This window comes from Benincasa hispida, chromosome 10, assembly GCF_027475165.1.
Source record: "Benincasa hispida cultivar pf3 chromosome 10, pf3_genome.v1.1, whole genome shotgun sequence".
Taxonomy (NCBI): domain Eukaryota; kingdom Viridiplantae; phylum Streptophyta; class Magnoliopsida; order Cucurbitales; family Cucurbitaceae; genus Benincasa; species Benincasa hispida.
In genome coordinates, this window is record NC_143487.1 from 18,861,677 (window position 1) to 18,889,584 (window position 27,908).

Consider the following 27,908-nt stretch of genomic DNA (forward strand, 5'->3'; position numbering starts at 1 on the left):
TTGGGTTGGGCTGAATGACTTTTTAGACCAACCCAATTGTTTGGTTGTAAATTTTTTTAACCCAAATAATCTTATTAAAAAATGAACCCAACCCAACCTAACCCAACCATTAAATATTTGGGTTGGGTTGGTTCGGGTTTGTCAAGTCATTTATTTATTTATAAAAGTAAGTAAAATGTTATTATGTAAAAATTCGATTTAACAATTTTCATATATGAATTAAGATTTACAACTCAATTTCAATTTATACAATATATAATCTTTTTTCAAAGTGAAAAAAAAAACTATTTTTAAGAGTTATTGAAAAATAAATTATCCAAAAAACCGGTAAAATTAGAAAAAACTAAAATAAATATATATATATCTAATTGTACATAAGCAAAAAAAAATTATATTTTAAAATTAATAATAAGTTCGGGTTGATTCAGATTGGTTTGGGCTATTTTAAATGACCCATAAACCAACACAATTCATAAAATTTTCCTTTATTTGAACCCAATCCAAAAAAATTTGTAACTCAATCTAAATCGAACGATTGCGTTTGGTTGATTGATTTTTTCAGATCATCGGGTTTTTTGAACATCCTAACGCCAGGTGACCTATGTCCATCAAGTCGACATGTCGTCCCACAATCTTCAATTACGACTCCGTACGATCTGTAGTTTTATCACCAAACGAGTAGTCGTAAGAAAGACGTCGAATTACAGTCGGAACCAGCCACCGCTTTTCGAGCTCCGACGCATTCGCTTCGTAAACATTTCCTCCGCTTCTATCTCGTTCGGCGTCTGTGATCTTCACAACTCCGGTATTGTATGAATTGAGCTGGTGATCATGGATGCGGCCAAGGAAGAGTTTCTCAAGGAATTCGGTCGAGACTACGGCTATTCCGGCGGTCCAAAAACCATCGATGAAATTCGAGCCACTGAATTTAAGCGCCTCGGTGGTAAGATTTCGATTCAGTTTTGAGAAAGTGATCGTAGTGGACCATGGACCTGTTCAGGCTGTCGATATCTTTTAATCTCCGCCATCCTTTTTGCTTTATTTAATAATTAAGAACAAGTATTTCAATTAGCTTGAGTCAAACATTCAAAATTCTTCGTATTATTTTACTTTCTGTTTTCTCCTGCTTTTCTCGTTACTAAACATTCAGAATTCGGTAGGTATGACCTACTTGGACCACGCAGCAACAACTTTGTATTCCGAGTTACAAATGGAGGCGATCTTTAAAGATCTCACTGCTAATATATATGGAAATCCTCGTATCCTTTTAGGTTATTTCATGAAAATTAATTTTGCAATGCTGTGGAATAACTTCTTTGATAATATCTGATGTATTTTCAGTCCAAACCTGGATGAGGGGTTGGAGATGAATTATAAAGATGAGTCCTTACTTCAGTGAGTAAAATTGCATTGCTATTTCAGTGCTATAGCCTGTAGGATACTTCCTTTAAAATTCTAGATGTTGTGCGGAAAATGGCTTTTTAAAAAATGCTTAGCTCTAGCTTTTGTCTGGGAATGCATCAAGTACTCAAACTTTAGACATTCAAGATTTGATCAGTGAATCTGATTCAGACGTAAGATGCTTAGAACACCAGATATTCTATTTATACACTCTAATAGTCTTGATTGTTATTAATTAATGAACTAAAAAGGATGTTTAAATTCAGCGAACAAATATTAGGCTGGTTGAATGTCTTTATGATGACCTACTTTGCACAGGTTAATATTAGGCTGGTTAAACGTCTTCATGGTTTTATACTACAACCTTTTTTCACATTCAAATAAAAGACTTGGTCTTGCAGCGTGCTGCACTTGCATCACATCATAGTTGTGGAACCCATCCTCAGGTTTGCATGCTTGGGAGTTGGGATACTTCAAATCCTAAGCATCTTGTCACCTGCCAAACGTCATGACTTTTCTTTTTGTTTGTTTGTTATTGTTATTGTTTTTTTTTTTTTTTTCCTGAGAGAAATGAAAGGAGGACAGTAATTTCAGCCTCCTTTAGGTTTCTTCTCAGACCCAAACTCCAACAAGAGTCAAACATTTTAAATCTCCTTAACTGTTGATGCTGTCCCATTGGACAGTGAATTAAGGGTAATGGTTAGCTTAAGGGAAGGTTCACCAGGCTCTTCTTTTTGGGTTGGGATTTATTTTTCTTTTGGACTTCTGATGATTAGGCCTTAGAAACTTACGATGCTACATGAATTTGTTACATTTGAATTTTCTTAAGCTACAGTTAGATAGCCAAAGTGATTCTAGCTTTGCCACTTCTGACATTGTAAGGAATGCCCGTCAACAGGTAAGTGTACTTTAATCCATATACTCTTTAGTTCTTGGCCAAAGAACTCTGAATTCTTCTTATTGCAATTATTTCAATTTATTAGGTCTTATAACATTGAATTTCAGAGCCACACACCGCTTTGAAAAAATGATATGGGGGTAAATGTTTGGATTAATTATGGTTTCTATAGTACTTATGACTTATGAGCAATCGAATCTTCGTCATTTCATATTTCTCGTAAGAATGATGTTGTGGAATGCAGGTCCTTGATTATTTCAATGCTTCTCCTAAAGACTACAAATGCATATTTACTTCTGGTGCAACAGCAGCACTAAAATTAGTTGGTGAAGCCTTCCCATGGAGTCATCAGAGCAGCTTCGTGTACACTATAGAGAACCATAACAGTGTTCTTGGAATCAGGGAGTATCCTTCAGAGTGTTTTCTGTTTGTTATTACTTTCATGTGAACAGCTTTGGCCACCTTTATTTGTATGTATTTTGGTTCTTTTCAGGGGATTTGTTTAATGATGCCAAGTTTGAACATCGTGGTGATACAGTTATTAATGGCCCTTTTATTGATTGTTCAATGTACTCTTAGTTAATCAGTTGCATTTTGACATTGAGACTGTATCTATCTTATTTTGATGCTCATAGGCCAAATCTCTGTAAGATAAAAATAATATGTTATCCATATTCTATATGCTTTTGCTTCTTAGAACCTTTATTTTTCTCTTCTGGTTTTCACTCAAGAAGATTCTTATTTTGTAGTTTATAATCCATGTCAAATTTCTTAATTGCTATAAGATATGCTCTTGAACAAGGAGCTCAAGCCTATGCCATAGATATTGAAGATGCAGAACATGATGCATTCACAGGAAATCTTGTATCAGTGCAAGCGACGAAGCACCAAATACTAAGGAGAAATGAAGTCAAGTTTCTGGATAAAGATCATACAGGTTTGTCTTTGGTTGTAGTGGAATAACTCATGCTCCACGCGTGCAAGCTAAGAGTGATGGTTTCTAGTCCATTTATTACTTGTTTGAAAATTTCTGGTCTCAAATGTTGGCTGGTTTCTGGCATTAGTGATTTGGTGCCTATCAAATTTTCCCTTGGTTAATAGTTCATTGAAAACTTATTCTACCTTTTTAAGTTAGAACAATCTATGTTAGGTCCTAAAAAGTTATCCTCTAATAGGATATTTCCCAAACCTTCTGTTATCTGTGATGACTGAAATAGTCTTCTATTTTATCCATTCATTTGCTATAAGCACTTGAACTTTGGGATATGGCTTACCTGATGTGCTGTCACAGTGTTTGCCGACCCTTAAAATTGGAAACTTCATAATATTTTATATGAGCAATCGGTTGTGGATTATTTCTATTGTTTTCAAAGCACATGTACATGTACTTCATCTCACCATCTTAAACTAGGATTTATTCCTATTATTTTCAAAACACATGGAGCGTGTTAAACTTATTCAAATTTAAAAATATATCAATAACTTTATAATCATTCCAAATATGCAATACATGAGGAACCTATCTTGATTTATATAGGACCTCATATATTATAAATTCCAACGTCTGTTCGGGGCAGATTTCAGGTGTTACGATTAACCTTCAGAAGGATTAATATTTTGAGGCTATGGGTTGGCAAGTCATGCCTCCTTGTTAACTTCGCTGCAATAATTGTTGTATGACTTTGGTTCCTTTGTGCTTTCCTTACTCAAATTGGTTTGTTTAACTTCCTGAGACCTGAGTTTCTATCTACAAAGAAAGGACTTGTTTGGTAGAGAATTTGAAAACAAGGGGTTCAATAAAAATAGAGTTGTATTTCTTGTTTTCAGGTATTTGAAAACAGAATCTGGATTTTCTACTAAACAAACCCTTAAGTTCCTGAGTCCTGGACTCATGGCCTGCATGACTGCATCCATAATGCTCTCTTCTGGTTTATTTTGTGCTGTTCAATCAACACACATATTTTTCTCCAGTAAAGAAAATGCATACAAACTGCTTGTTTTCTGTTAAAAAGATAATTGTATTATGCGATTTTAATCTTGATCCATCTTGTTTACATTTAAGTGGTATGGAAAAATCCATGCTCATTATATGTTTTTGTCAGAGAATTTGACTTATGTTATGACTCCGATGCTGATAGCATCAAATTTGAGGAGTTTCCATAACTTTAGCTTTATCTTATTTTTCACCTTGTGCAGGCAGTGCATATAACTTGTTTGCCTTCCCTTCAGAGTGCAATTTCTCTGGTTCGAAATTTAGCCTTGAATTGGTGAAGATTGTTAAAGAAGATTCAATTAGATATTCTAATGGCTCTCCATCTTTTAAGTAATTAATACCCCCATTTTGTCTTAAGTTTCTAACATCTTTGATCCACTTCTCATCATGCTTTGCAAGCCTACACTTTGAATGTATTTGGCACATCCTGAATTTTGGAGTAAATTTGTTCAATCGTGTATTTAATTGAGGTGATATATATAATCAAATACATTCATATTGGATACAGATCCTTTCGTGCGATCAACCCTTTCTCTTGATAAATGCTTATTGTTGATGCTATATGAATTTACATAATTTGAATCCTTCTATCTTTTCTGATTAAGATTATATAGTTTTTAACAGAATTCATTTAATACAAGTTTAACTTTTGTTATTAAAATCTATTTATTTGAATTTGCATCTATTCATTTAATATCCAGTGGACACCGGACTTGGGTCTTTTGGTTGTATTAGTTTTAAGTTGATTTTTCCTTTTCTGTCTCATTGTATTCTTGAGCATTAGTCTCTTTTCATTAAATCATTTTTCTTTTTTTGTCTCATTGTATTCTTGAGTATTAGTATCTTTTCATTAAATCAATGAAAGGTGATGTTTCCTTTTCAAAAAAAAAAAAAAAAAAATCCAGTGGACGTTGGAAGGTTTTGATCGATGCTGCAAAAGGATGTGTCACAGACCCCCCAGATTTATCCAAGTTTCCGGCTGATTTTGTTGTTATCTCTTTCTATAAGGTGTGTTCACAATCTTTTGGAATTTCCTGAAGCCACTACCTTATGTGTTGTGCTTGTTAAAATCTTCTTATTAACTATTCCTTTATACTTTCTGATTTAGCTGTTTGGGTATCCAACTGGACTTGGCGCTCTCATAGTTCATACTGGTAAGGATCTCTCTAAGAAATTTATAATCTATTAAGTCACTTCATCTGCGTGATTGAAGTTTATACACCTGATTAGTGTTCAACGTATTGGTACCACTAATGTTTTAAAATAGAGGTGGCCTCAAGCCTCAAGACTTTTTCTCTTGAATTGGCGAAGAATAAATTTCAAAGCAGCTTGAGGCATTAGCCTCAATTTTGACAAAACAATTATACAAATCATACATACATGTGATTAAATAGATTGCATGTTCTCCTCAAAAGTATATTACATCTGTGAACAACCGACATACCATTGATATCATCTTTTTTTGCTACAATGTAATACTCTCTCTTGTTTTTCCTCCTCATTTCTCCAGAGACCCAAATGAAAAGAAATTAGTTGAGCTTAGATATTTCCTAAGATTAGTTTATTTCTCTTCCCCCCTTTTTACTGAAATGAAGCAGATTCCGGTAAAATATATTAGAGCTATGTGTCATATAATAAAGTTAAATTGTATTTTTGTTGGAAATCTTTTAACTCATAGTCTTCTAATGCCATATTTTTATTATTTGAATATTGCAGATGCTGCCAAGTTATTAAAAAGAACATACTTCAGTGGAGGTTTGTATTTAGCTATGTTAACTGGAGACCTGTTTCTTCTTCCTCGTTCCACATAAAAAAGTTACAAAGAGGGAAATCACCTCTACCAAAACCATAGTTACAAGATAGCCCTTCCCATTGGGTATACTTTAAGAAAATGAAGATTAAGAGCCAGAGAGAGAGCTCCTAGAAAATGAAGATTAAGGTCAGAATCTCCCGCCAATACTCTTTAGCACCTGCAAAATTTTGCCTCTTTTGTACATAATTTACCTTGGCTTTCTTCTTAAACCTTTGTGGCACCAAATTTACCTTGGTTTGGACCTTGATTGGTAATACAAAAGTCTTCTAGAATCTCTCCCGTTGCCTTCACCATATACTGAGTGTGCAGGGGCAGCTTAAGAAGAGATGCTCCACAGTTTCTGCATTTGGAGATTACATCGAGCACACAGTGCATAAGAAGATTTCTAAGCTGGATTTAGCACATTCTCTTGAACCACCCCCCAATCCAGAAGTAAACAGCTCTCTCTAGTTCCTAAATAACCACCAAGCACATGGTGCATAAAAGAAGATTTCTAAGCTGGATTTAGCACATCTTCTTGAACACCCCCCTCCAGATTCCAGCTCGCACTTCCTCACTTCAGATTCTATCAATAGACTGTCTTCTGCTAACTAGTTAGGTTTCACAATCTGAGAAAAAGGTTAGACCATATGCAGACTACAGGATAACTAATTGAAGTTTGGACCTTGATTGGTAATACAAAAGTCTTCTAGAATCTCTCCCGTTGCCTTCACCATATACTGAGTGTGCAGGGGCAGCTTAAGAAGAGATGCTCCACAGTTTCTGCATTTGGAGATTACATCGAGCACACAGTGCATTAGAAGATTTCTAAGCTGGATTTAGCACATTCTCTTGAACCACCCCCCCAATCCAGAAGTAAACAGCTCTCTCTAGTTCCTAAATAACCACCAAGCACATGGTGCATAAAAGAAGATTTCTAAGCTGGATTTAGCACATCTTCTTGAACACCCCCCTCCAGATTCCAGCTCGCACTTCCTCACTTCTGATTCTATCAATAGACTGTCTTCTGCTAACTAGTTAGGTTTCACAATCTGAGAAAAAGGTTAGACCATCGCAGACTGCAGGATAACTAATTGAAGTTTCTAACTATATAGGCACTGTTGCTGCTTCAATTGCCGACATTGACTATGTCAAACGGAGAGAGGGCATCGAGGAGCTCTTTGAAGATGGTACAATCCCATTCTTGAGCATAGCCTCTCTGTGCCATGGGTTCAAAGTTCTAAATTCTCTAACTATACCTGCAATATCTCGGTATGCAAAATGCAACTTTTAAGTTGAATGCTTTCTCTGCAAATAAATAATGAAAAATTTTGTTCATCTACCCATATTCTCTGGCTAAAATGATTTAAGATCATATTTTTTATTCTTGAAACTTTTGCAGTTTGCTGCCCTCCTGAAATTGTTTTGAGGATTTTATCTAGTTTGACACGTGCTTTTAAAGTTAGGAATAGGGGTGTTCACGGTTGGATTCAGTTTAGGCAAACCGAAAAATTGGCTTTGGATACATATCAAATTGATTGAACTTCAAATTTTCGGTTTGGTTCAGATATATATAATATATATAAACGATTCGGTTTAGTTTTCAAATCCAAAACCGAACCAAACCAAACAATTTGGTTTCCTTATAATTTTAAACCAAAACCGAACCGACACTCGAGTAAAAATCTAATTTTCAGTTTGTTTTGTCATTCAGTTTGGTTTGGCTGGTTTTAGTGAACACCCATTTAGGATGTAACTGGATTATCAAATTTTGACTTATCTGAAAAGAAATATAATAGTACGTTACAATTTCTTTATTATTCTCAAATTCTTTGCATTTTATCTGTTTGATGTGTAAGCGCATCTGGTTGATATGTCTGTTGTGATATTCTTATGTTGGGCTGTTTTAGATTCTTTTCTTGCTTGCTGCTGCAATTATATCCTTGTATTTCAGATTTTCATTCTATATATCTGTATCTTTCTCAGTTGTGATAAGCATGGTTTGTGTACCACCAAAGCAAGACTGATTTGTAATGACTATTATATTACGTCCTTGTAATTGAGAATTTAACTGATGACAATAGCACTCATCAGTCGTTAATCTCTCTTCCATTTTTTATCATTTCTGCTTATTTTAATCGTTATATTTCAACTTTTTATCAACTGATTATTTTATTAAGCATACTCGACATCATCACCTGAAGGCATACTTCATCACTTGCCACGTACTTGAGGAATATCCTTGTGGCCCTGAGGCATGCAAATGGAACGAGTGTATGCACTCTCTATGGAAGTTGCTCTTCCAAGGTTAGTTCTAGTACAAACTTGTGGTTGGTTCAAATTTTTCCAAAAGTGTCCTATATTGTTAGTTTAAAGGTTGTGTTCAAATAAAGTCTACAAAATGTTTATTGTTGCACAAGAACTAATGTATTAAATTAGCTCTAAACTGTGACTGACATTCTTAACACTTATTTCCACTGGTGTGCTTGGAAATTATAAACTAGTACGAAATTTAACAAGTGGACTATTTCCACTGGTGTGCTTGGAAATTATAAATTAGTACGAAATTTAACAAGTGGACTATTACATGAAACAGAAAAGAAATGAAATGATACTGCAAAGGTTCAAACTCAGGAACTTCTCTGATTTCACGCATTTAATTTTTAAACCTATAAACTTGTATATGCTTAACATGTAGGGATATGAAAAAATCCCAAGATAAAATATACGAAGTCAGTAGATAGGCGTTCAGTTGTGATAAAATATTCCCATTTCAGTATCTTTACTAATTTTCTACACATTCAGTATACGGTAGTCAGTAACTTCTGTATCTCTTATGACAAGTCAGCAATGGCTAGGATGGCAGATTGCTCTAGTGGGCTAAAATACTGGCATGGCATTACATTACTTTCCATATCATTGATTGGCACCCACCTTTTCAGGTGGTTTGTCACTCTATCCTTGATCAGCAGGTCAGGTGGTTTACGTCACTCTACTTTAGATCAACAGGTCAGATGGTTTATCCCACTCTACCTTAGATCAACAGGTAAGGGGGCGAGATTCATGCCCCTAGATGAACATCTGTCTTGAGCTCAAGATGGTCCATGATTGAGAACATCATGAAATTGAGGTTGATATCAATGTTCCGGTTTTTTTTTCTTTTTTTTTTTTTGAGAAATGGAAACAAAATTTTCATTGATATAATGAAAAAAAGACTAATGCTTAAAGTACAAAGAGACATAAAGATCATACAACTCAAAGAACACTATTGGTTAGAAGCCTTTACAACTCAATGTTTCGGTGAATCGGTCTTTTCAGTGCTTTGGAGGATTAAGGTTCCTAGAAAGGCTGTGGTTCTTTTCTTGGCAGGTCCTTCACAGTCATGCTAATATGTTGGATGGGCTCGCTAGAAAGTTGCCCTCGCTTGTTGGGCCTTTTTGTAGTATTCTTTGTCAGAAGGTAGTGGTAGAACTGGATCACATTCTTTGGCACTGTGATTATGCGAGTGGTGTATGGGACCCTTTTCTTCGGACGTTCAACATGTCCAGTGCTCGCCCAGAGACATCGGTGCTATGATCAAGGAATTCCTCCTCAATCTGCCTTTTGGGGAGAAAGGTTGGTTTTTTTGGAGTGATGGTATTTGTGAGATTTTATGGGTTTTTTTTTTTTAAAAAAAAGGAAACGATTCATTATATTAAAATAGATATGAGCTAAAGCCCAAAATACAAGAGGGTTATACAATGAGCAAAGCAAAGACTAAGACTTAAGGATCAGCAGGCACACCTGGGCATCTCAACTAGGTTGACACCCCTTTAGCGTCCTCATCACATCCAAAGAAACGGGATATAAAACTAATAAATAGAGAAGTCAAAAACATGAGACAGAACAACATAACTAGGCCCAAACAATGGCCGAATAAGGGGGAAAACTTAAACTAAACAAGCTGAACTAGATGGGGGAGAGCAAACAACTGGCTAAGCTAAGATCCACCGTTGGGAATGGAGATAATAGCTTTCCAATTGAGGTTGAAATCCATTAAACTGTAGCTATTGAAAAGCTTGGAGAGGATACTCTATGAAGAAGCATGACGACGGGCAGATTCGAGGCGATCTTGACACCTAAGAGATTTATTATGGAACACCCTTTGATTCCTTTCAAATCATAAATCTGCCAAGAGAGCTTTGACCACATTAAACCAAAGTAATCGGCTGTGATTGTGAAGACTTGTTCCAGCTAGAAGTTGCAGCACATTTCCCTTAAAATCATTGCTCATAACCCATGAGATATTGAAGATGGACAGCAGCTTCTCCCAACACCAAGCTGAGTAAGGGCACAAAAAGAAAAGGTGGAGAGGATCTTTGTTAGAGTGAAGGCACAACAGGCAGATTGAAGGGGAGAGGGAATTGGATGGCTGCTCGCTTTGTAAAACTGAGGCTACGTTCAGATGACCATTTAGCATTATCCAGATGAGAATGCTAACTCTTCGAGGATTTTTTGTCTTCCATAGGGCCAAGTAGAGAGACTTATCCAAAGGGGAGGAGAGGGAAAGGTGGATTCTAAGAGAGTTGACCATGAAAAGACCTGAAGCTGAAATGGACCACACCCTTTTATTAAATGTCTCTACGACTCTTCTTGCTGCAATTTTCCCCAGCAGCTCTTGGAAAGCCAACACCGCCTCATCTTTAAATAATTTGCGGAAGGAAATTGACCAAGAGGCCAAACGGCTGTCCCAATGGTCAGCTATCGAGCCATTTGGGAACATGGTGATTCTGAAAAGACATGGAAACAAGGTACTGAAGGGAGTCATTCCTTCCCAAGGGTCTAACCAAAGTGCAATCCGGCTGCCATTTTCGAGCATGAATTTGGCCAAAGATTCAACCTTTAGCCAAGACTTCGAGATACTAACCTAAGGGCTTCTCAAACTTCTACCACCTTTCCCAACTGTATGCCAATTAAAAGAATCTTTGCCATGTATACTTTTGATTACTTTGCCCCAGAAGGAATCATCCTCGTTAAAGTATCTCCACCCCCATTTAGCTAGGAGTGCTAAATTCATTGATTTGAAGCCATTGAGGCCAAGGCATCCATCCGCTAAGGTTTTTTGCACCGAGTCCCACTTCACCAAGTGATTCAGCTTGCTACCGGTCTGCCCTTCCCAAAAGAAGTTCCTTGTTATCCTTTCCATTTTAGAAATAACTTCTTCAGGCATGAGTAAAATGGACAAGTAATGAGTTGGAAGATTTGATAGGATTGACTTGCATAAAGTGGCTCTACCTCCTCTTGAGAGGTTGAATCTTTTCCATTTATCTAGTTTAGCTTGAAATTTATCCAAAACCAGTTGCCAAAAGGAAAGACTTTTCGGATAACCACCTAGAGACAACCCTAGGTAGGAGAAGGGGAGGTGGTCGGCCATACAATTCAGAGAAGTGGCTGTGGATATCAACTCGTTTTCATCCGCATTGATACCATAAAGGGCTGATTTATCCCAATTAACTTTCTGACCTGAACACCATTCAAAAAACTCCACTGTTTGCTTAAGTTTTGCAAGCATGGTGCTGTTATACTTACAAAATAATAAAGTGTCATCCGCGAACTGAAGGATGGAAACATGGATTTTTTCTTTGCCAACCACAAATCCTTCAACAAGGCTGGATTGAATAAGTTTGAACACCAACACACTTAATACTTCACTGACAAGAAGGAAAAGGAAAGGTGAAAGGGGGTCACCTTGTCTTAAGCCTCTTGTGGCAGCCACTCTTCCCCTTGGTCTACCGTTGATGAAGACTGAAAACATTGGATTTTTGACGCACCCCATAATCCATTCTATCCATTTCAGATGGAAATTCTTGTTTCTCAATACTTTTTCTAAGAAATCCCAGTCAACATGGTTGAAAACCTTTTCCATGTCAAGCTTAAGGATCCACCCCTTTTTTTTTTTCACTCGATAATCTTCCACTGCTTGTTGGCAATAAGAATGGGGTCCAAAATTTGCCTTCCTTCTATGAAACACTTTGGGAAGGAGCAATGATACTATGCATCACCAATTTTAGTTTTTTGGCCAGCACCTTTGCAATGACTTTATATATTATGGTAGTTAAACTGACTGGCCTAAAATCATTGACCGCCATTGCTAATTTCTTCTTTTGAATTAAACAGATGAAGTTTTCTTTTATACGAGCGTTGAGCTTACCATTCTTGTAGAATTCCTCAAAGGTGGATTGAAAGCTTGTCTTGATCAGGTTCCAGAATTTCAACAAAAACTCTGGTGTAGCCATCTGGGCTAGGGGCTTTACATTTTCCAAGGCTTTTTATGGCTGAATTTATTTCTGTAATGGAAAACTTGGCTTGTAAAGTCAAATTCTGGTTTAAGTTGATACACGACCATTCTAGGTGGGGAGCTGAACAACAGAGTTTTTAAAGGTGTGGAGAGGGATTATAGGGAGCTTTGGTCCCTTGTTCGTTTTCATGTGTCTCTCTAGGCTTCGATTTTGAGGACCTCTTGTAATTATTTTATAGGCATGATTTTGCATAGTTGAGACCCCTTCCTGTAGGGGATCCCCTTTTCTTTTGGGCTGGTTTTTTATATGCCCTTGTATTCTTTCATATTTTCTCAACAAAAGCCGTTTGTTCTTATTAAAAAAAAAAAAAATCAATGGTCCGGTTTTCTTAAAGCTTTAACTACATTGGTTACCTTTCTTGGCATGTGCAAAAAAAAAAAAAAAAAAAAAAAAACCAACTCAACCAGAAACTTTCATCACGTTTGTTGTCTAGAAGGAATGGTAAGGTTGCCCTACCGTTTGGCTTTGTCCACCACGGCCATCATTTACCTTTTCCATGCATTCCAAATGTGGAAGGCTTTGGGACCAGGTGCTATTACACTAACACGACAACCATGATTAGACTCAAATTTGGAGTGGTTTGTGAAACTAGAATAGCTTCTGGTTGTGCATAAGAGTCACATATGACTCGGCATGGATGTACTATCAAATACATGGTTCTAGTTTTTGAAGCCTCACAAGAATTCTTGGATATCATCTAGAAGCAGTTCCTTCTTTCCACTTGAGGACGAGGTGTTGCTATGTGCTGACCTTGATGGTAATGTTAGGCACCCGAATTGTCTGAGAAGCCTCAGAAATAGAAAGTCAAATAGTCAGGTTAGGTGAAGGAAATATGTTAATTAAATCAGGAAAGTAGGAAATCGGAGATGTGGATGAGCATTGATAAGAGGAGGCGAGAATAATTGGGATTCCCAAGTTCTAGGCTTTCAACTTGTAATAGGAAAAGATGACTGGATACCTGTTACTCTATTGGCATGATATGAATGGTCTGGATACAAAAGGGTACACCAAGTCCCTATTAGCATGGTATAAATAGGCTGGAAAGAGAAGGACACACATACAAGTTAAGGGACTATTTGATAGGCAATTTGAAAACAAAAATCTAAAAACAAGGTTTTCACAACATAATTGTATTTCATGTTTTAGCTATGCGTTTGGTAGCAAATTCAGAAATTCGATTCCAATTTAAATAGTTCAAAATGTGTTTGCTAATATATTTGTAAATCATAAAGCTAGTTGTAGTTACATCCACTTACGTTAAATATAAACTATTATTAATTAATTTATGAATATGTTTTATTTTAAAAAAAAAATATAATTATTATTTTGTAATATCATGTAATTTATTACACATTATATAATACATATTTTAAATGCCTACCCAACACACTTCTATTAACATTGTTAATAAATTTATTTATACACTATTTGAATCACATTATATGAAAACAGTTTCAAAAACATAATTTGCCTACTCAACATATATCCGCTGAACTTAGTGAATATAAAAACATAAAACAGAATTCAGGTTGCCAATCAAACATGCCTTAAGTTTCCCTTTTTTGGTGTAGTATCAACAGAGAGTATCATCTATCAATTTGTGTCTAAGACCTATTGATGAGATGGGAGTAATTTAAGGGGTATACTTGGTACTGATTCTCACCAAGGCCTCATTTCTAATATGGAAAAAATTTGAAACATCTCTTTAGGTGTCCATTAACAATGTTATGTGAAATCATAAGTATGAGGTCCCATGTCTGAAGCATTGATATGAAAATCAAGTGTGTATTTAAACAAATAAATGTCGTCCATTTTTAAGGGTTCAGAACCCTGAAATGGAACTTAATCACGATCCTCTTATTCTAATTACTTTCAAGCTCTTCATGTGATTATTTGGTTCGGTTGTTAAAACAAGGTCATGCCCAAGGAGTGATTTAGCGTGGTACATGGACGTGATGTGCTGATGAATTTATGTTTCTTGCACTTTCAAATTATATCTTCAACTCTTGGTTTCAGTGAAAGTAGCTTATTATGTATTTCATTTTTCCTTTCTAGACACTATGTAACAAAATGGGTCCTGTGGTCTCATTCAACTTGAGACAACCAGATGGATCTTGGGTTGGACATCGAGAAGTGGAAAAACTGGCCTCTTTGTGTGGGATTCAGTTGAGGGTAAATTTTTTGCTTTTACTGTAGTTTTATATTTTTAATTTCTATTTTAAATGATCTCTAATCGAAACTCTTTGTTGATTATTCTCATTTGATTTCATTCTTCTTGATTTCCTTATGTGGTAAATATGTAGGTTGATATGTTAAGGGGCATTTAGGGCATTGAGGTGGTTGTTATAGTCTATGTAGTGTTTTAAAAAGTTCTCCTAGGCATGCGCCTAGGTTCAAGACGTAGGTCTGACACCTAGGCTCAAGATGCAGGTCTGGCGCCCCGCCTTTGAAAAAGAAGTTCACAAAATAAGGCTTGCGTTTTTTGTGAAGCCTCAATGCTTGAAGTCCTGGCCTTGGGACTTTTTCATAATTTTTTTTTTTTTATCGTGAGTGTCTAGGCTAATTTACGTGCACCTCGATTAATCTCATGGGACAGCCCGTCTGACCCTATAACATTTGGGTGTCAAGGAAACTCGTAGGAAATTAATTCTTAGGTAGGTGACCATCATGAATTGAACCCTTGACCTACTCTTTCATTTTTTTTAAAAAAATTGTAATAATTGAGGTGGTTGTTCTTTATTTAACTAAAAGAAATCAAATTTACTAAGCCTAAATGCAAAATTTCTTGTATTTAAGGGTCTTTTTGTTTTTTCATATTTCCACTTCAACTATGATTTCTCTTGGTAGTGTAGTACACTAGCACTTTTATATATAGTGCACCTTTTTGCGCCTTGCGCTTAAACCCCAAAAGACTATTGTGTTTTATTGCACTTGAGCTTTAAAATACACTGAGTTTATGGTTATAATAGTCTGTGTTTGGGGTGCAAACTATTTTAATTTGTGTTACCATAGGTTGTGTTTTGGGTGTCTAGTTATAATAGTTGGAAATACCAACTACTCTAACTATTCTAACTAAAGCCTAAACATGGATTGGACTATAATAGCCCACACCATCGACTTGAAGTTTGTGGCCCAACCAGCTCCTTATTATTTATCATATACAAGCTGATGGGACTATCGCTAGCAATTTTCACTTTGTACTTGGCGGAAATTGATTATTCCAAAATTTTTGTGATAAGAAAATTTTACTGATTTGTTTTGGTTGCTACTAACCATCTCTTCATTTTATTTTCTGTGTAGACAGGATGTTTTTGTAATCCTGGTGCATGTGCAAAACATCTTGGTCTATCTCATTCGGATCTTTCTAGAAATATCGAGGTAAATACTTTTGTTCCTACCTCTTTATATGTGGGTCATAAATGAATTTCCAAATTTCAGTTTCCCCTTCGAATCCAATTTCTCGTGTCCTCATTAATTGTCTACTTGGTCCAGGCAGGCCATATCTGCTGGGATGATTATGATATCATTAATGGAAAACCAACTGGTGCTGTGAGAGTATCCTTGGGATACATGTCAACTTATGAAGATGTCAAGGTAAATCATTTTTTTTCAGTTTTATTGATTCTTTGGCTAAATTATTACTTTGTGTCAAAAATACCCCTGAACATTCAAAAGTTTCAAAAATACCCTTAAACTTTAAAAAAAAGTTAAAAAATACCCTCACCGTTAGTATATGAACAAAAACTGTTAATACTTGGTTGCAAAAATAACGCTAAGATTTCGAAAAAAAAAAATTTCTCGTATTGTTAATATGGTGATCAATTTGTTCATAGTTTTCTTCAATTCGAAAAAACCAATTCTAAACCAATTATATAGATATCCTCATTTTTTGTTCATATGGACACTCATCCTTCTCCTATTTTTTTAACTCTTACACCCATTTTCTCAATTACCAATATAAAATAAAAAAATTTAGGTTAAAACATAAAATCTCACAAAATTCCACAATCAAAATCTACCAAAACGATAAATAGTCGAATAAAATAAAATGTATTTGGCTATTAAGACACACTCAACTATTAACGTACAACTTCTAAAATTTTTTGGTGTTTCAATTATTCTCTTTCTAACTGAAGTATATAGTTTTATTTATTTATTTATTTTGAGATAAACAAATGTCAAACATTTAACAAAAAGAAGAGTGGAGAGTATTGAAGAAGATAGGGGAGAAAAGAGGAAAAATAGGGAAAGATGGTATTAGGGGTTCCTTTTCATATAACAATAAATACTTTTTTTGAAAAACTTTTTTGAAGTTTAATGGTATTTTTGAAAATTTTGAAATTTTAGGGGGTATTTTTGACACAGAATACTAACAGTTTCCATCAAAACTAATGATAAGGGTATTTTTGAACTCATTTTGGAAGCTTAAGGGCATTTTTGAAACTTTCGAAAGTTCAAGGGTATTTTTGACACAAATTACAAAGTCTAAGGGTATTTTTTATAATTTAGCCTAATTCTTTTGGCCATGTGGCATATTTAAAATAATATTATGGTCACTTGAGTGATTTTTTTGCCTCAAGGAACCCTTAATATTTATTAGCTTGAAAGGACACATAATTTGGATGTTCTCTCTCTCTCTATCTAAAAACAATTTTGACAACATTTGGATGTTCTCATACAAAGCTCTGTCTAATAGCAGAAGTTCATTGATTTTGTGGCAACCTCCTTTGTCTCGACTAGAACTAATGCTAGACATGGATTACAATTTTGTGGAAGGTCCATCCATTTCACAGACATAGGTTACTTTTCAATCACTCTCAGCTTTAAGCTTATTAAATTCAATTTAAATGATCCTTTTTTTGGTTGTTCGCGTATCTATATATTTGTCCATATTACCATTCTCCTGAATTAATTTATAATACAAGTATTTTAGCGAAGTTAATCATTTGAACTTATAAATAATAAAAAAGATTAATTTTCTATATTATTTGACATGCATGTAATATACTTCTAAATGTACTTACGGATATATTAATGCCTTATATGCATCTTTCCCCTTTTGGTGCATTATGTGTGGAAATCATTCCGAGTCCCCAGCCCATCTATTTATGCATAGTCATTTTAATTCCCATTTTGGTAGTTTTTTTTTGAGGCTTTTGGTTGGTTTTTGCCGTCCAATTAACATCATTGATCTGCTTGGTTCTATCTTGGTGGGTCCCCCTTTTGGTGGTACTAAGAAGACTCTGTGGTTGGCTCTTACTCAAGCCTTTTTTTGGCATCTGTAGGAGGAACACAACTGTCTTCTTTTCACGGATTCGTTCTCCTCTTTTGATCTTTTTATGGATTTGGTTCTTTCTACCACTAGGGTGTAATCAAAGCACATTTTTGGTTTATCCTTCTTAATCTCAAATGGAGAGCTTTTTTGTAATCACCAATAGGTGCTGGGGCTTTCACTCCCTTATTTCATCAATCAATGAAATTGTTTCTTCTTCTTCCAACAAAATAAAAAAAAAAAAAATCTTCTTCCTACAAAAAAAAAAGAAGAGAGAGAGAGAGAGAGAGAGAGAGGTACTTGTTAATATTTAACATATTTTTATTTATAAAGTAATAAAAACTGGGGAATTCCCTCTATGGGAAACTTGATCTCTATTAGACTAAATCCCTACAAAGTTGGAGATGGAAATCACATCCCGCACCTGGCGTCAAACCCTCATAAAGTGTAATCCTTCTTCAAGTCTTACCATCGATATCTTACAATGTTCATCCATGCTAAATTTTGCTCTTGACCCTGTCGAGTATTCGGGGAATTCCTCTATGGGAAACTTGATCTCTATTAGACTAAATCACTACAAAGTTGGAGATGGAGATCACATCCCGCACCTGGCGTCAAACCCTCATAAAGTGTAATCCTTCTTCAAGTCTTACCATCGATATCTTACGATGTTCATTCATGCTAAATTTTGCTCTTGACCCTGTCGAGTATTCTTTCTTTTTTCACTGTCAAGATGTAGCTTGCAGAAGTATTCTTCAGTTTACTTAAAGCTATCTGTATTGCTGAATGGTTCGAGTATGATGATACTAAAGTATGGAGATCCAGGATGCCTTGATTTTGTATTTACTTGTGATACTGTTGGTGATTACCTCCTCATTTGTTAATTTATCCCAGGTTTTGAGAGTAAATATTCAGCTCCTGGTTTTGACCTCAAGTCTATTACTGTCTATCCAATCAAATCGTGTGCAGGATTCAGCATGGATAGATGGCCGTTAGGCAGTCGAGGTATCCATTTACTTGTATATATTGTTGTGCATTTTGATGAGTATGGTTACCATTAACACCAATAATTTCTTCACAAGATCTTTGATTGTGGCTTGATACATCTCTTGGAGAACTTGGGAATGATTAGGGGCTAGGAGCAATACATTTACACAATAACTATCTGAAATTTCAGGAAAAGCCATAGATCAACATGATGTCTGAAATAACAATTTATGTATTATCAATGGAGGGAGTAATAGAGCGAGGGAAACTAAATCAATCTGACAATTTTTTTGCCGATACTGGTTTCTCCTACACCCCCAAAAAAACTGGTTCCAGAAATAGTAGAGCATTAGTTTGTGTAAGGGATCTGTGAATTTCATACATGTAGTGTCTGGTGAATTAATTCTCTTTCTTCTTTATTTTGTATTCTATTATTACATTGATGTAGCTTCAATAATATTCTAAAGGCATACCGATGGTCATGATTTTCATTATGGTTCTGACAGTTATGTTGATTTTTTCCTAATTTAGCAGTTTATTATTATTATTGTTATTATTATTTTATTGAATCCCGGCTTCGATTTGACCAGGGCTTCTTCATGATCGGGAGTGGCTACTTCAAAGTTTGACGGGTGAAACTCTTACACAGAAGAAGGTATTCTTTTTCATCATCTTCCTTCTTTTACATATTTTCTCTCAACATGTAAGAACACATCACCATCACAAGAAAGTCGATAACTGAAAGTGCAAAAATTAGCATTTGTTGCTCAATACTTCGGAAATCTCAGCCAAATCCCAGCTTTACGTTCTGCTCAAATTTTAGTGTTTCAAGCCTTTATGATGGTTTTTGATTCAACTGTTCTCCAACAGCATATGGTTAATTACATTTTGTGCTGCAGACATTTTTGGCTCCTTCCAAATTGCCTAAAAGAGTAACACTTTTGAACTTATCCAAATAGCCTTTGCTTTACCCTTGAACATGGGGAATGCCTAATTTCAATGAACTAAGTAGTATAGTCTCTCAGAATGACCCCAAGCAAATAGACAAGTCATGAAAAACTGGTTAGTCACCTCACGAGAATGACCCAAGCAAATGAGAGAAACTAACTAGTTTCTTACAAATGACATAGAAGGATTGAACATATTTTGTGGCTACAAGTGCTTCGAGGGAATTTGGGGATATCTCTTTTGGAGTTGTCCCTTAGTATTGAATTGATTTTTCAATGGTCACTGAGTAGTCTTGGACAAACTAAGACATGAACAAGATACCTTAGGTAGAAAAGCTTGGTCAGATCAATTGGTTCCTTTCCTCGAGTTATTGATTGATTGTTACTAACTTAATTTAACCATTATGTGATGAATCGTTGAAACAGACTTGTTGTGGGTCTAAATTCGTGGAATTATCCTAAAAGTTGGACTCTTAGTGTCCTTGGAGACCTAAGTCCATGCCCATTCTACATGGGTTGGCCTCCACTGGAAGCTTCATGCGGATAACGGAACCATCATATGGATAGATTTAGAAATACCGTATAACTTCCTATAATGAGTTAATAGTTATAAGGAGTAACATTACTAAAGAATGGGACGACGGGACCCTTGCCTACACCTATTTTGTGGCCTAGAGGAACAAGGTGGGGAATGTTACTCCAGCACCTCATTCCTCTGGGCCACAAAATAGGTGTAGGCAATTTCAATCTTGATTCTGAGACAATTCTGCATCTTCCTGAGGATCTTCCAGCACCTCATTACCTCCTGAAATTTCAATCTTCTCTGAGCTCATCTCATCATTTTCTATGTTCTCAGACTTCTCTTCAAGAATCTCCTCTGAAACAACAAGATCTTGAACCTGAGTTGGTTCCGATGCTTGGACACGTTCCGATAGAATACCAGAGGTTTCCTGAGTTTCCTTTCTGAGATTCTTCCTATAGTATGTCATCCAGGGCACTTGTCTAGTAGGAAGGACAGACACTGGAATAGCAGGAGCAGAATTAGGCTTGAGACTAGGTAGACTGGGTTCATGAATATTAGGACTAGGCTCAAGATTAAAACTAATAGGTACAGAGTATGTGGAATTATTAGTCTCTTCACTTCTGGTCTCCCTCTGAAGACGACTAATGGGAAAGAACAGTTTATCTTCAAGGAATGTGACATTCATAGGGACAAAGTATTTTCTGGAAGATGGGTGAAAGCATTCATAGCCTCGCTGATGAAGGGGATACTCGACAAACACATACTTTTGAGCTTGTGGGGCAAACTTAGTCCGGTGTGGACCATGAGTGTGAACAAAGGCTGTTCACCCAAACACACGAAGAGGAACCTCAGGAATAAGACGGGTAGACTGGCAGGACTCTTTGAAGCACTTAAGGGGTGTTTGAAACTTTAGAACCTGGGAAGGCATCCAATTAATGAGATGAGCTACGGTAAGGACCGCATTTCCCCACGGGTATGAAGGGAGAGACGCTGGAATCATCAAGGAACAAGCAACTTCAATGAGATGGCGATTTTTTCGTTCAGCCACCCCGTTTTGTTGTGGAGTATACGCACAAGAGTTTTTGATGGACGCTCCCTTTTACGCTAGGAATTCTTGGAGGGTGTGATTGACAAACTCACGACCATTGTCACTTCGAAGAATGTCAATCTTTGTGTTGAACTGTGTTAAGATAGTGGTATAAAATTGTTTAAAGGTAGACAGAACCTCGGACTTATCAGCAAGGAGATATACCCATGTAAGTCGGGTATGATCATCGATGAATGTTACAAACCACCATTTACCAGACAAGGTAGAGATGTTTGAAAGACCCCAAACATCACTGTGGATCAAGTGGAAAAGCTGGGTAGGTTTATAGGTCTGAGGAACAAAAGGCACACAAGGTTGTTTAACATGTATACAAACATCACAAGATAACGAAGAAATATTCACATTATGGAATAAGTGGAGAAATAGATATCTCATATATTGAAAACTTGGATGTCCAAGACGAAAATGCCACAATAAATAATCTTTTTCAGACATAGTAAATGAAGATAAAAGGCTAGTCCTAAACAAGTTCTTGGAAGAAGCATCTTTAGAAAGGAAATAGAGGCCCCTGTCATATCGGGCAGTGCCAATCGTCTTTCCCGAGCTTAAGTCCTGAAACAAAGCAGCATGTGGTGAGAAGACAACTCTACAGTTCAAATCTTTTGTTATTTTATATTGATAACAAGTTGTAAGAAATTTTTGGCACATGTAGGACATTTTGTAGAATTAATCCCTGAAATGGTGATAGTTTGCCTTTTCCAGCAACAGGAGTGAAGGACCCATCCGCAATTCGAAAGGTAGTCGATAAGGTTGCGGCAAGGTTGTCGGTGTTCTTTACTTCACTTTTGGTAAGGCTCATCGGTCTTCTTAGGAAGACCTCGCCCTTTCTGGCGTTCTTTCCGGAGTATGTGTTCGTGTTCCACAGGTCGGCTTTCATATTAAAGCATAAAGTTACTTTGTAAAAGTGAAACAAAAGCAAAGGCCAAAAAAGATGCTTAAAACGCATTTACATCCTCTCAGAATATGTAGATACTCGACAGTAATCATGATCGAAATATAGCCTGCAGTTGATGCCGTCTTGTTTCAGTTACGAGTCTCATTTCCAACACTTGGATAGTACGAGAGAAATCGATCAGATGAGCCAGTCAAGTGATCGGTCGCTCTTGAATCTAGAATCCATAACTCATTCCCTTCAACAAGGAAACTAAAATATTGAGGGTTACCTGATTGAGCAACTGTTCCGATCCCTATGATACCTGAATCACTTGGGTTGGTCACCGGAGGTTGTGTGGCCCCCTCAATCGATTCACTCACTAGAGCACGACCAGATTTTGACTTGTCATTTGGAGGGCGACGTTTACCATTTGGAGGTCGACCATGCAGTTTCCAGCACTGATCCTTCATGTGCCACTGTTTTTTGCAATGCTCACATACTGGGGGTGTTTTGTTATTCTACTTGTCACTATCAGATCCAACAAATTTCACCCCAAAGGCAGCTGACTCTACAGTGGTAACACCAGGCCCATTCATTGCACTTGATCTATCCTCTTCCAATATAACCTTTGAACAGACCTCCATGAGGGACGGTATCGGTTTCTGCCCTAGTATTCGACTCTGAACCGTATCAAATTTAGGGTACAACCCCGCACGAAAATCATACACGCTTAACTTCTTCTATCTTCGAGTATTGAATTCTGTCATGCGAGCAGTTCCAGGTGATCTCCCGACATAGATCCATTTCTTGCTATAACAAAGACATCTTGTTGAAGTGTGACGTTACATCCATGCTCCCTTGTTTGCATTCATTAACCTGTTTACGTAGAGTATACAGGCGGGATGCGTTCTGATGTCTCGAATATAACCGTCGGACTGCATCCCAAATATCTCGTGCGGTAGCTGAATAGAGTAAAGGTTTCCCAATTTGTGGTTCCATGCTACTGATCAACATCGAGCGGAGCAATGAATCCTCTCCCTTCCAGACACGCTCTTGAGGATCCCCAGGACTTGGTCGTGGTATCTCTCCAGTCAAGTACCCAAACTTATGGCGTCCCTCAAGAACCATTTTAATTGTTTTGGACCAAGAGAAGTAATTCTGTCCATTCAGCTTCTCTCCCGTGATCATTCTTGCAGAGTTTCCTAGTCCCAGATAAAAGATTAGTAGTAGGAAGAGTAAGAAACATTGTTACTGGATTTTCTGAATAGTTCAGGGAAGAATCATGACCATTCAATTTGGTTCTGAAAGCGACCATCTGTTGTTGGAGACTGGCCAATTGTTGTTGGAGTTCCCATGGGATTTAGATCTGGGATGTTTCTGTCCATAGGTAATGGAATTTTCTTTAATGGAATCGCCCATTCGAAACTGAGGTTGAACAGTGTACACATGAGGGAGAGGCTGTCCACCATGGTACTGTGAGGTGGAATTCCGGTAGTAGCCTCCACCTCACAGTACCATGGTGGCAAAATAGGGCGGCCCGTGATTGGCGTTGCTCCCAGATGGCTGCGAAGGTGGGTAACGGACGGAGGGCTTGGCGATCGGCTGTGTGGTTGAAGCAAACGCGCCAATCTGACCCGACCCGGCAGCTAGAGCGAACCCATGGCCGTCTGGAGTGAACCCGATCGTGTGCGAAGTCGAAGCACCCCCATCGGCGATGTTCGGTTGGAATGGACTGGTACGCTGGAGCTGGGGGACGTTTGGCGCGCCGGCTGGAGCGAACCCACTAGAGCCTTGTGTCGATCGCAATCCAAGTCGAGGCTGCGGTCCGAGATGCGCGCCGACTGGGTTGGTGATGCTCGGCGATTAAAGCTGTCCAAGATGTGCGCCGATTGGGGGGTTGGTGATGCTCGACGATTGAAGCTGTCTGAGATGCGCGTCGACTGGGTTGTTGAAGTCTGGCAGTGGGGCTTCAAATGGTTCGGGTTGTGCTGGGTTTAAGATGGTTCGGAGATATCGATCAATGGCTACTTAAATCACAGCCACATTAGTCGTGTCTGCCAATGTTCCCTCACCTATCAAGTTTGATGACTGAATTTCTTCTATCGGGGCTAGGGTTTCATCACTTTGCTCTGATACCATATTGAAAGATAGAAAGAAAGAGACAAGACAAGGTTTACGTGGAAAACTCTAATCCAGGAAGAAAAAACCACGATAGAAAAGTTTTATTGTTTAATGTCATACTTACCAGAGACCCCAACCTCAGAATGAGGGGAAACCCTAATTTAGTAAATATAGAGTAAACTACAAATATGTCCTTAGGGCTAATACAACATATTTCAATAGAATGTTGTTTAGAACCAAACTCATCTAATTTGTAATTGCTCGATATTTTGAAGAAAAAATGTATAAGAAAAATGAATGTACCTTGAAGAAACATGAAAATCTCAAGAGAGAAAATCAAGTGCGAAATCAATAACTCAGGTAAGATATGGAGTTATGAACGCCATCCATCTCTTTATAAAGAAACTTGCAAACAAATCGAGACAAACATCCATGACCAAAAGGTACAAAAAACTCATAATCTAAAGAATAAATAGTATACTCACAAAGTTCTGATCAAGAGTTGGGGGCACAGCTGTTATGGGTAAAAAAGTAAGTGCTTATTTGGCTAAGTGCTTAAGCCCAAGGAAGTGATCCAAGGGCTCTTTTCGAGAGATAGGTGCTTATTCTACTAAATGTCTTACGATAAACTCTAATATATGCATACCAGGGGATCCACCCACAGGGATGGCCATGAGGCCAAAAAAGCCATGGACGATGACCAGTAGGCTTTTGAGGCTGGGGTCTTGGGGCTTTATGAAAGGCCAACCCCAATAGTCCAAATTCTAGAATTTAAGCAACCCATAACCCAATTTATATTTTGATATGGTCATAGGGATTACTTTGAAGTGTGATCAAGAATGGTTTTATTTAACATGCTAGTTCCAGAGAACCCGTGTCCTTGTTACTTTTGCTTGAGTCTCTCATCACGTCCTTAAGGTTTCGTGCTATCTGCTTTTAACTTTTTTTTTGAGAAATTATAATATGGCTTAGATCATAGACCTTCATTCTCGAGTTTTAATTAATCTGAAATTGGTTTTTTAGGTTCCTGAAATGTCACTTGTACGTACTTATATTGACCTCAGTCAGGGAATATTGTATCTTTACTCCCCACGTTGCAAAGAGAGACTGCAGATCAGTTTGAATTCAAATCCATGCAATGACAAGAGAGAAGAAATAAGTTTAAATGGTCAGATGTGAGTAATACGATATATTAGAATTACAAATTGCATGGCCTAACGTGTTTAGCGCTTTTTTTTTGTGATTTTTTTCTCTGACAGACTGTTTGAAGAATTTTGAAGATTTTTCTTTTCTTTTCTTTTCTTTATTTTTTTTTTGGGAAACTTTTAAGGTTGGAACTAATTGTCATTCCATCGTTTAGATATCAAGTCCAGGGTTACGACAAGAGAGTTGATACTTGGTTTAGTGCAGCTATTGGTCGGCCATGTACTTTGTTGCGCCATATAAGTTCCAGTCATTTTGTCAGCTTGTGTGAGAGAGATGATGTTGGTACTTGTAGAGAATCACGAAATTGCTTGAATTTTCCCAATGAAGCACAGTTCTTGCTGATATCTGAGGAGAGTGTATCAGACCTCAACAACAGATTGAATTCAAGTAGGTTATACGTTATTCACGATTTTATTCTTGCAATTCCATCAACAAACTTTTCTAGTGGCATCTGAGTTAAATACTGTTTGATGAATTTTAATCAGTTCACTGTGATTCAGATGTGGAACTAGCTTCATTGAATTTCAAATCAGGTGATCTTAAGTTGCATGGTTTTTAGCAGATGTCGGAAAGGACATTCGTAGAACATCACTTCAAGTTGATCCTATGAGGTTCCGGCCAAATCTTGTCATATCTGGAGGCAGACCTTATGCTGAAGATGAGTGGAGAAATATTAAAATTGGCAACAAGTACTTCAGAGTAAGTTATCTTTACAATCAATGGCAATGACAGTGATATTTTGCTGAATGTTTGTTGTACTGAAACTAGAATACTAATTACTATGATAAATTTAATGTAACCGTGCGCTTGTTGCAAATCTTTCTAGAGGTCTGATTTATGTTTAATTTTAGATTGGAAAAAAAGAAAGAAAGAAAGAAACTAAAAAAAAAAAAGAAAAAAAAAGGATTAAGCAGATGGGTTACGATAAATTTAATTTTATGTCACTCCCTTGTCACGAGCTCAAAAATTTAAATGGCCTGAAAAGTTGTTGTCAACATTAGTTAGAGTGTAAACCATCATGAGTTTGCCTAGTGGTAAATGAAGGGCATGCATTTGATAAAGGGTTGAGAGGTAATGCATTTAATCTGGGTGACCACCTACTTAAGACTTAATATCCTACGAGTTTCCTTGACACCCAAATATTGTTGGATCAGACGGGTTTTCACATGAGATTAGTTGAGGGTGCATAAGTTGACTCGTGCACTAATGGATATAAAAACACATTAATTTGAGAGCAAATAACTCTATAATAATCATGTGAAATCATGACCTCTTACTCTACTACAATTATTACTAGATTCAAAAGCCTTTCGATTTGTTTGGATTGATTAGAGAAAAAGATATTTTTCAAAAAAGTTATTTTTATTTAAACTTCATTGATAAAAATCGTTTAAAATATATTTTGAAAATATTTCAAAAACTATTTTGAGAGATTGTTAAATGTTTCATTTTTTTAAACTTATTTTTAAAATTATATACTTGAAAAGTTAAACTAAACACAGTCTAAGTTGATGGATTATAGTAAAGTTAACTATATATCATTACTTTGCCAGGTTTATATGATCATTCATTAAATATGAATGTGCTGTTGTATCACTGTTTATAACGTATCCGTTGTTTACATTTCCAGTCATTAGGTGGATGTAACCGTTGCCAGATGATCAATTTTGTTATTGATGCTGAACAAGTCCGGAAGACAAACGAACCTTTAGCTACTTTAGCAACATACCGGAGGGTGAAGGTTAGGTTATTTTTTTCTTAAAAAAGAAATTAAATTAAAATTATATATATATATATATATATATATATATTTTAAATGTAATAAACCTAACATTGGGTTAACGACCTATTCCATTGAAGCAGGGGAAAATTTTGTTTGGGGTGCTGCTGAGATATGAATGTGAGGCTGAAGAAGGGAAGACCGGTGACGTATGGCTTCAGGTTGGAGAAAGTATAATCGCAGATTCCGAATAGCTTCGAGGTGCACGGCGAATACATACAGACTCAGTAAAGTATTAAAGTAGGCAAAACGTCTTCTTTCTTTATGCCCGTCAAGATTAGTTTAAAGATGAACTAGTTAATTCAGGTGTAAAGAAATAATGATAGACTAAAAATAAAATGTATTTATTTGAGATAGGGAACCGACAGATTTTAGCATTCAAAAGGACGGCCGATTTGATGGTCATAAAAGATGGACATTGTTCTACACACACAGATATTCAAATGGAAAAGGGAATCGGGAAGAAAGCTCATCTTTGATTTCTTTCGGAGGAAGATGGCATGCTCGTCTTCCATCACGAATTCTGACTCTGAAGTTCAATAATATGGATTGACTATGGAAACCCTTTTTTTATTGATTGATGTATTTATCACTATCTTGTATTTTATGTTTTATTAAACATTTGAATTTTGAAGTCACAAAAGCATACAAAAATGTTTAATGGATTA

General features: G+C 36.6%; 1 protein-coding gene across 11 annotated transcripts; it reads left to right on the plus strand.

The window, feature by feature from the left end:
* Positions 1–478: 478 nt before the first annotated feature.
* ABA3 (molybdenum cofactor sulfurase (LOS5) (ABA3)) lies at positions 479–27,908 on the plus strand. Of its 11 annotated transcripts, none has more exons than XR_016523889.1 (23): positions 479–943; positions 1,161–1,259; positions 2,241–2,299; positions 2,544–2,704; positions 3,085–3,236; positions 4,496–4,622; positions 5,198–5,300; positions 5,401–5,446; positions 6,009–6,047; positions 7,200–7,356; positions 8,289–8,391; positions 14,478–14,594; positions 15,723–15,800; positions 15,915–16,016; positions 17,122–17,221; positions 18,589–18,699; positions 19,272–19,336; positions 25,278–25,429; positions 25,615–25,847; positions 25,961–26,159; positions 27,091–27,201; positions 27,324–27,480; positions 27,598–27,908. XR_016523889.1 is itself a non-coding variant. In XM_090305904.1 (23 exons), exons 1-22 carry the CDS (start codon positions 832–834, stop codon positions 27,432–27,434), a joined length of 2,478 nt encoding a protein of 825 aa, XP_090162030.1. In that variant the 5' UTR covers positions 479–831; the 3' UTR covers positions 27,435–27,480; positions 27,598–27,908. The 11 variants fall into 11 exon arrangements, 8 of the variants coding, with proteins under 8 accessions (XP_090162030.1, XP_090162031.1, XP_038901659.2 ...); XM_090305904.1 differs by having other exon boundaries at positions 26,020–26,159; XM_090305905.1 differs by having other exon boundaries at positions 26,023–26,159.

Coding starts and splice junctions, on each gene's coding strand:
- ABA3 (XM_039045731.2), top strand. CDS start 832: ATGGATGCGGCCAAGGAAGAGTTTCTCAAGGAATTCGGTCGAGACTAC. Junction 8,392..14,477: donor ATGGAAGTTGCTCTTCCAAG/GTTAGTTCTAGT, acceptor TTTCCTTTCTAG/ACACTATGTAACAAAATGGG. Junction 19,337..25,277: donor AAACTCTTACACAGAAGAAG/GTATTCTTTTTC, acceptor TTGGTTTTTTAG/GTTCCTGAAATGTCACTTGT.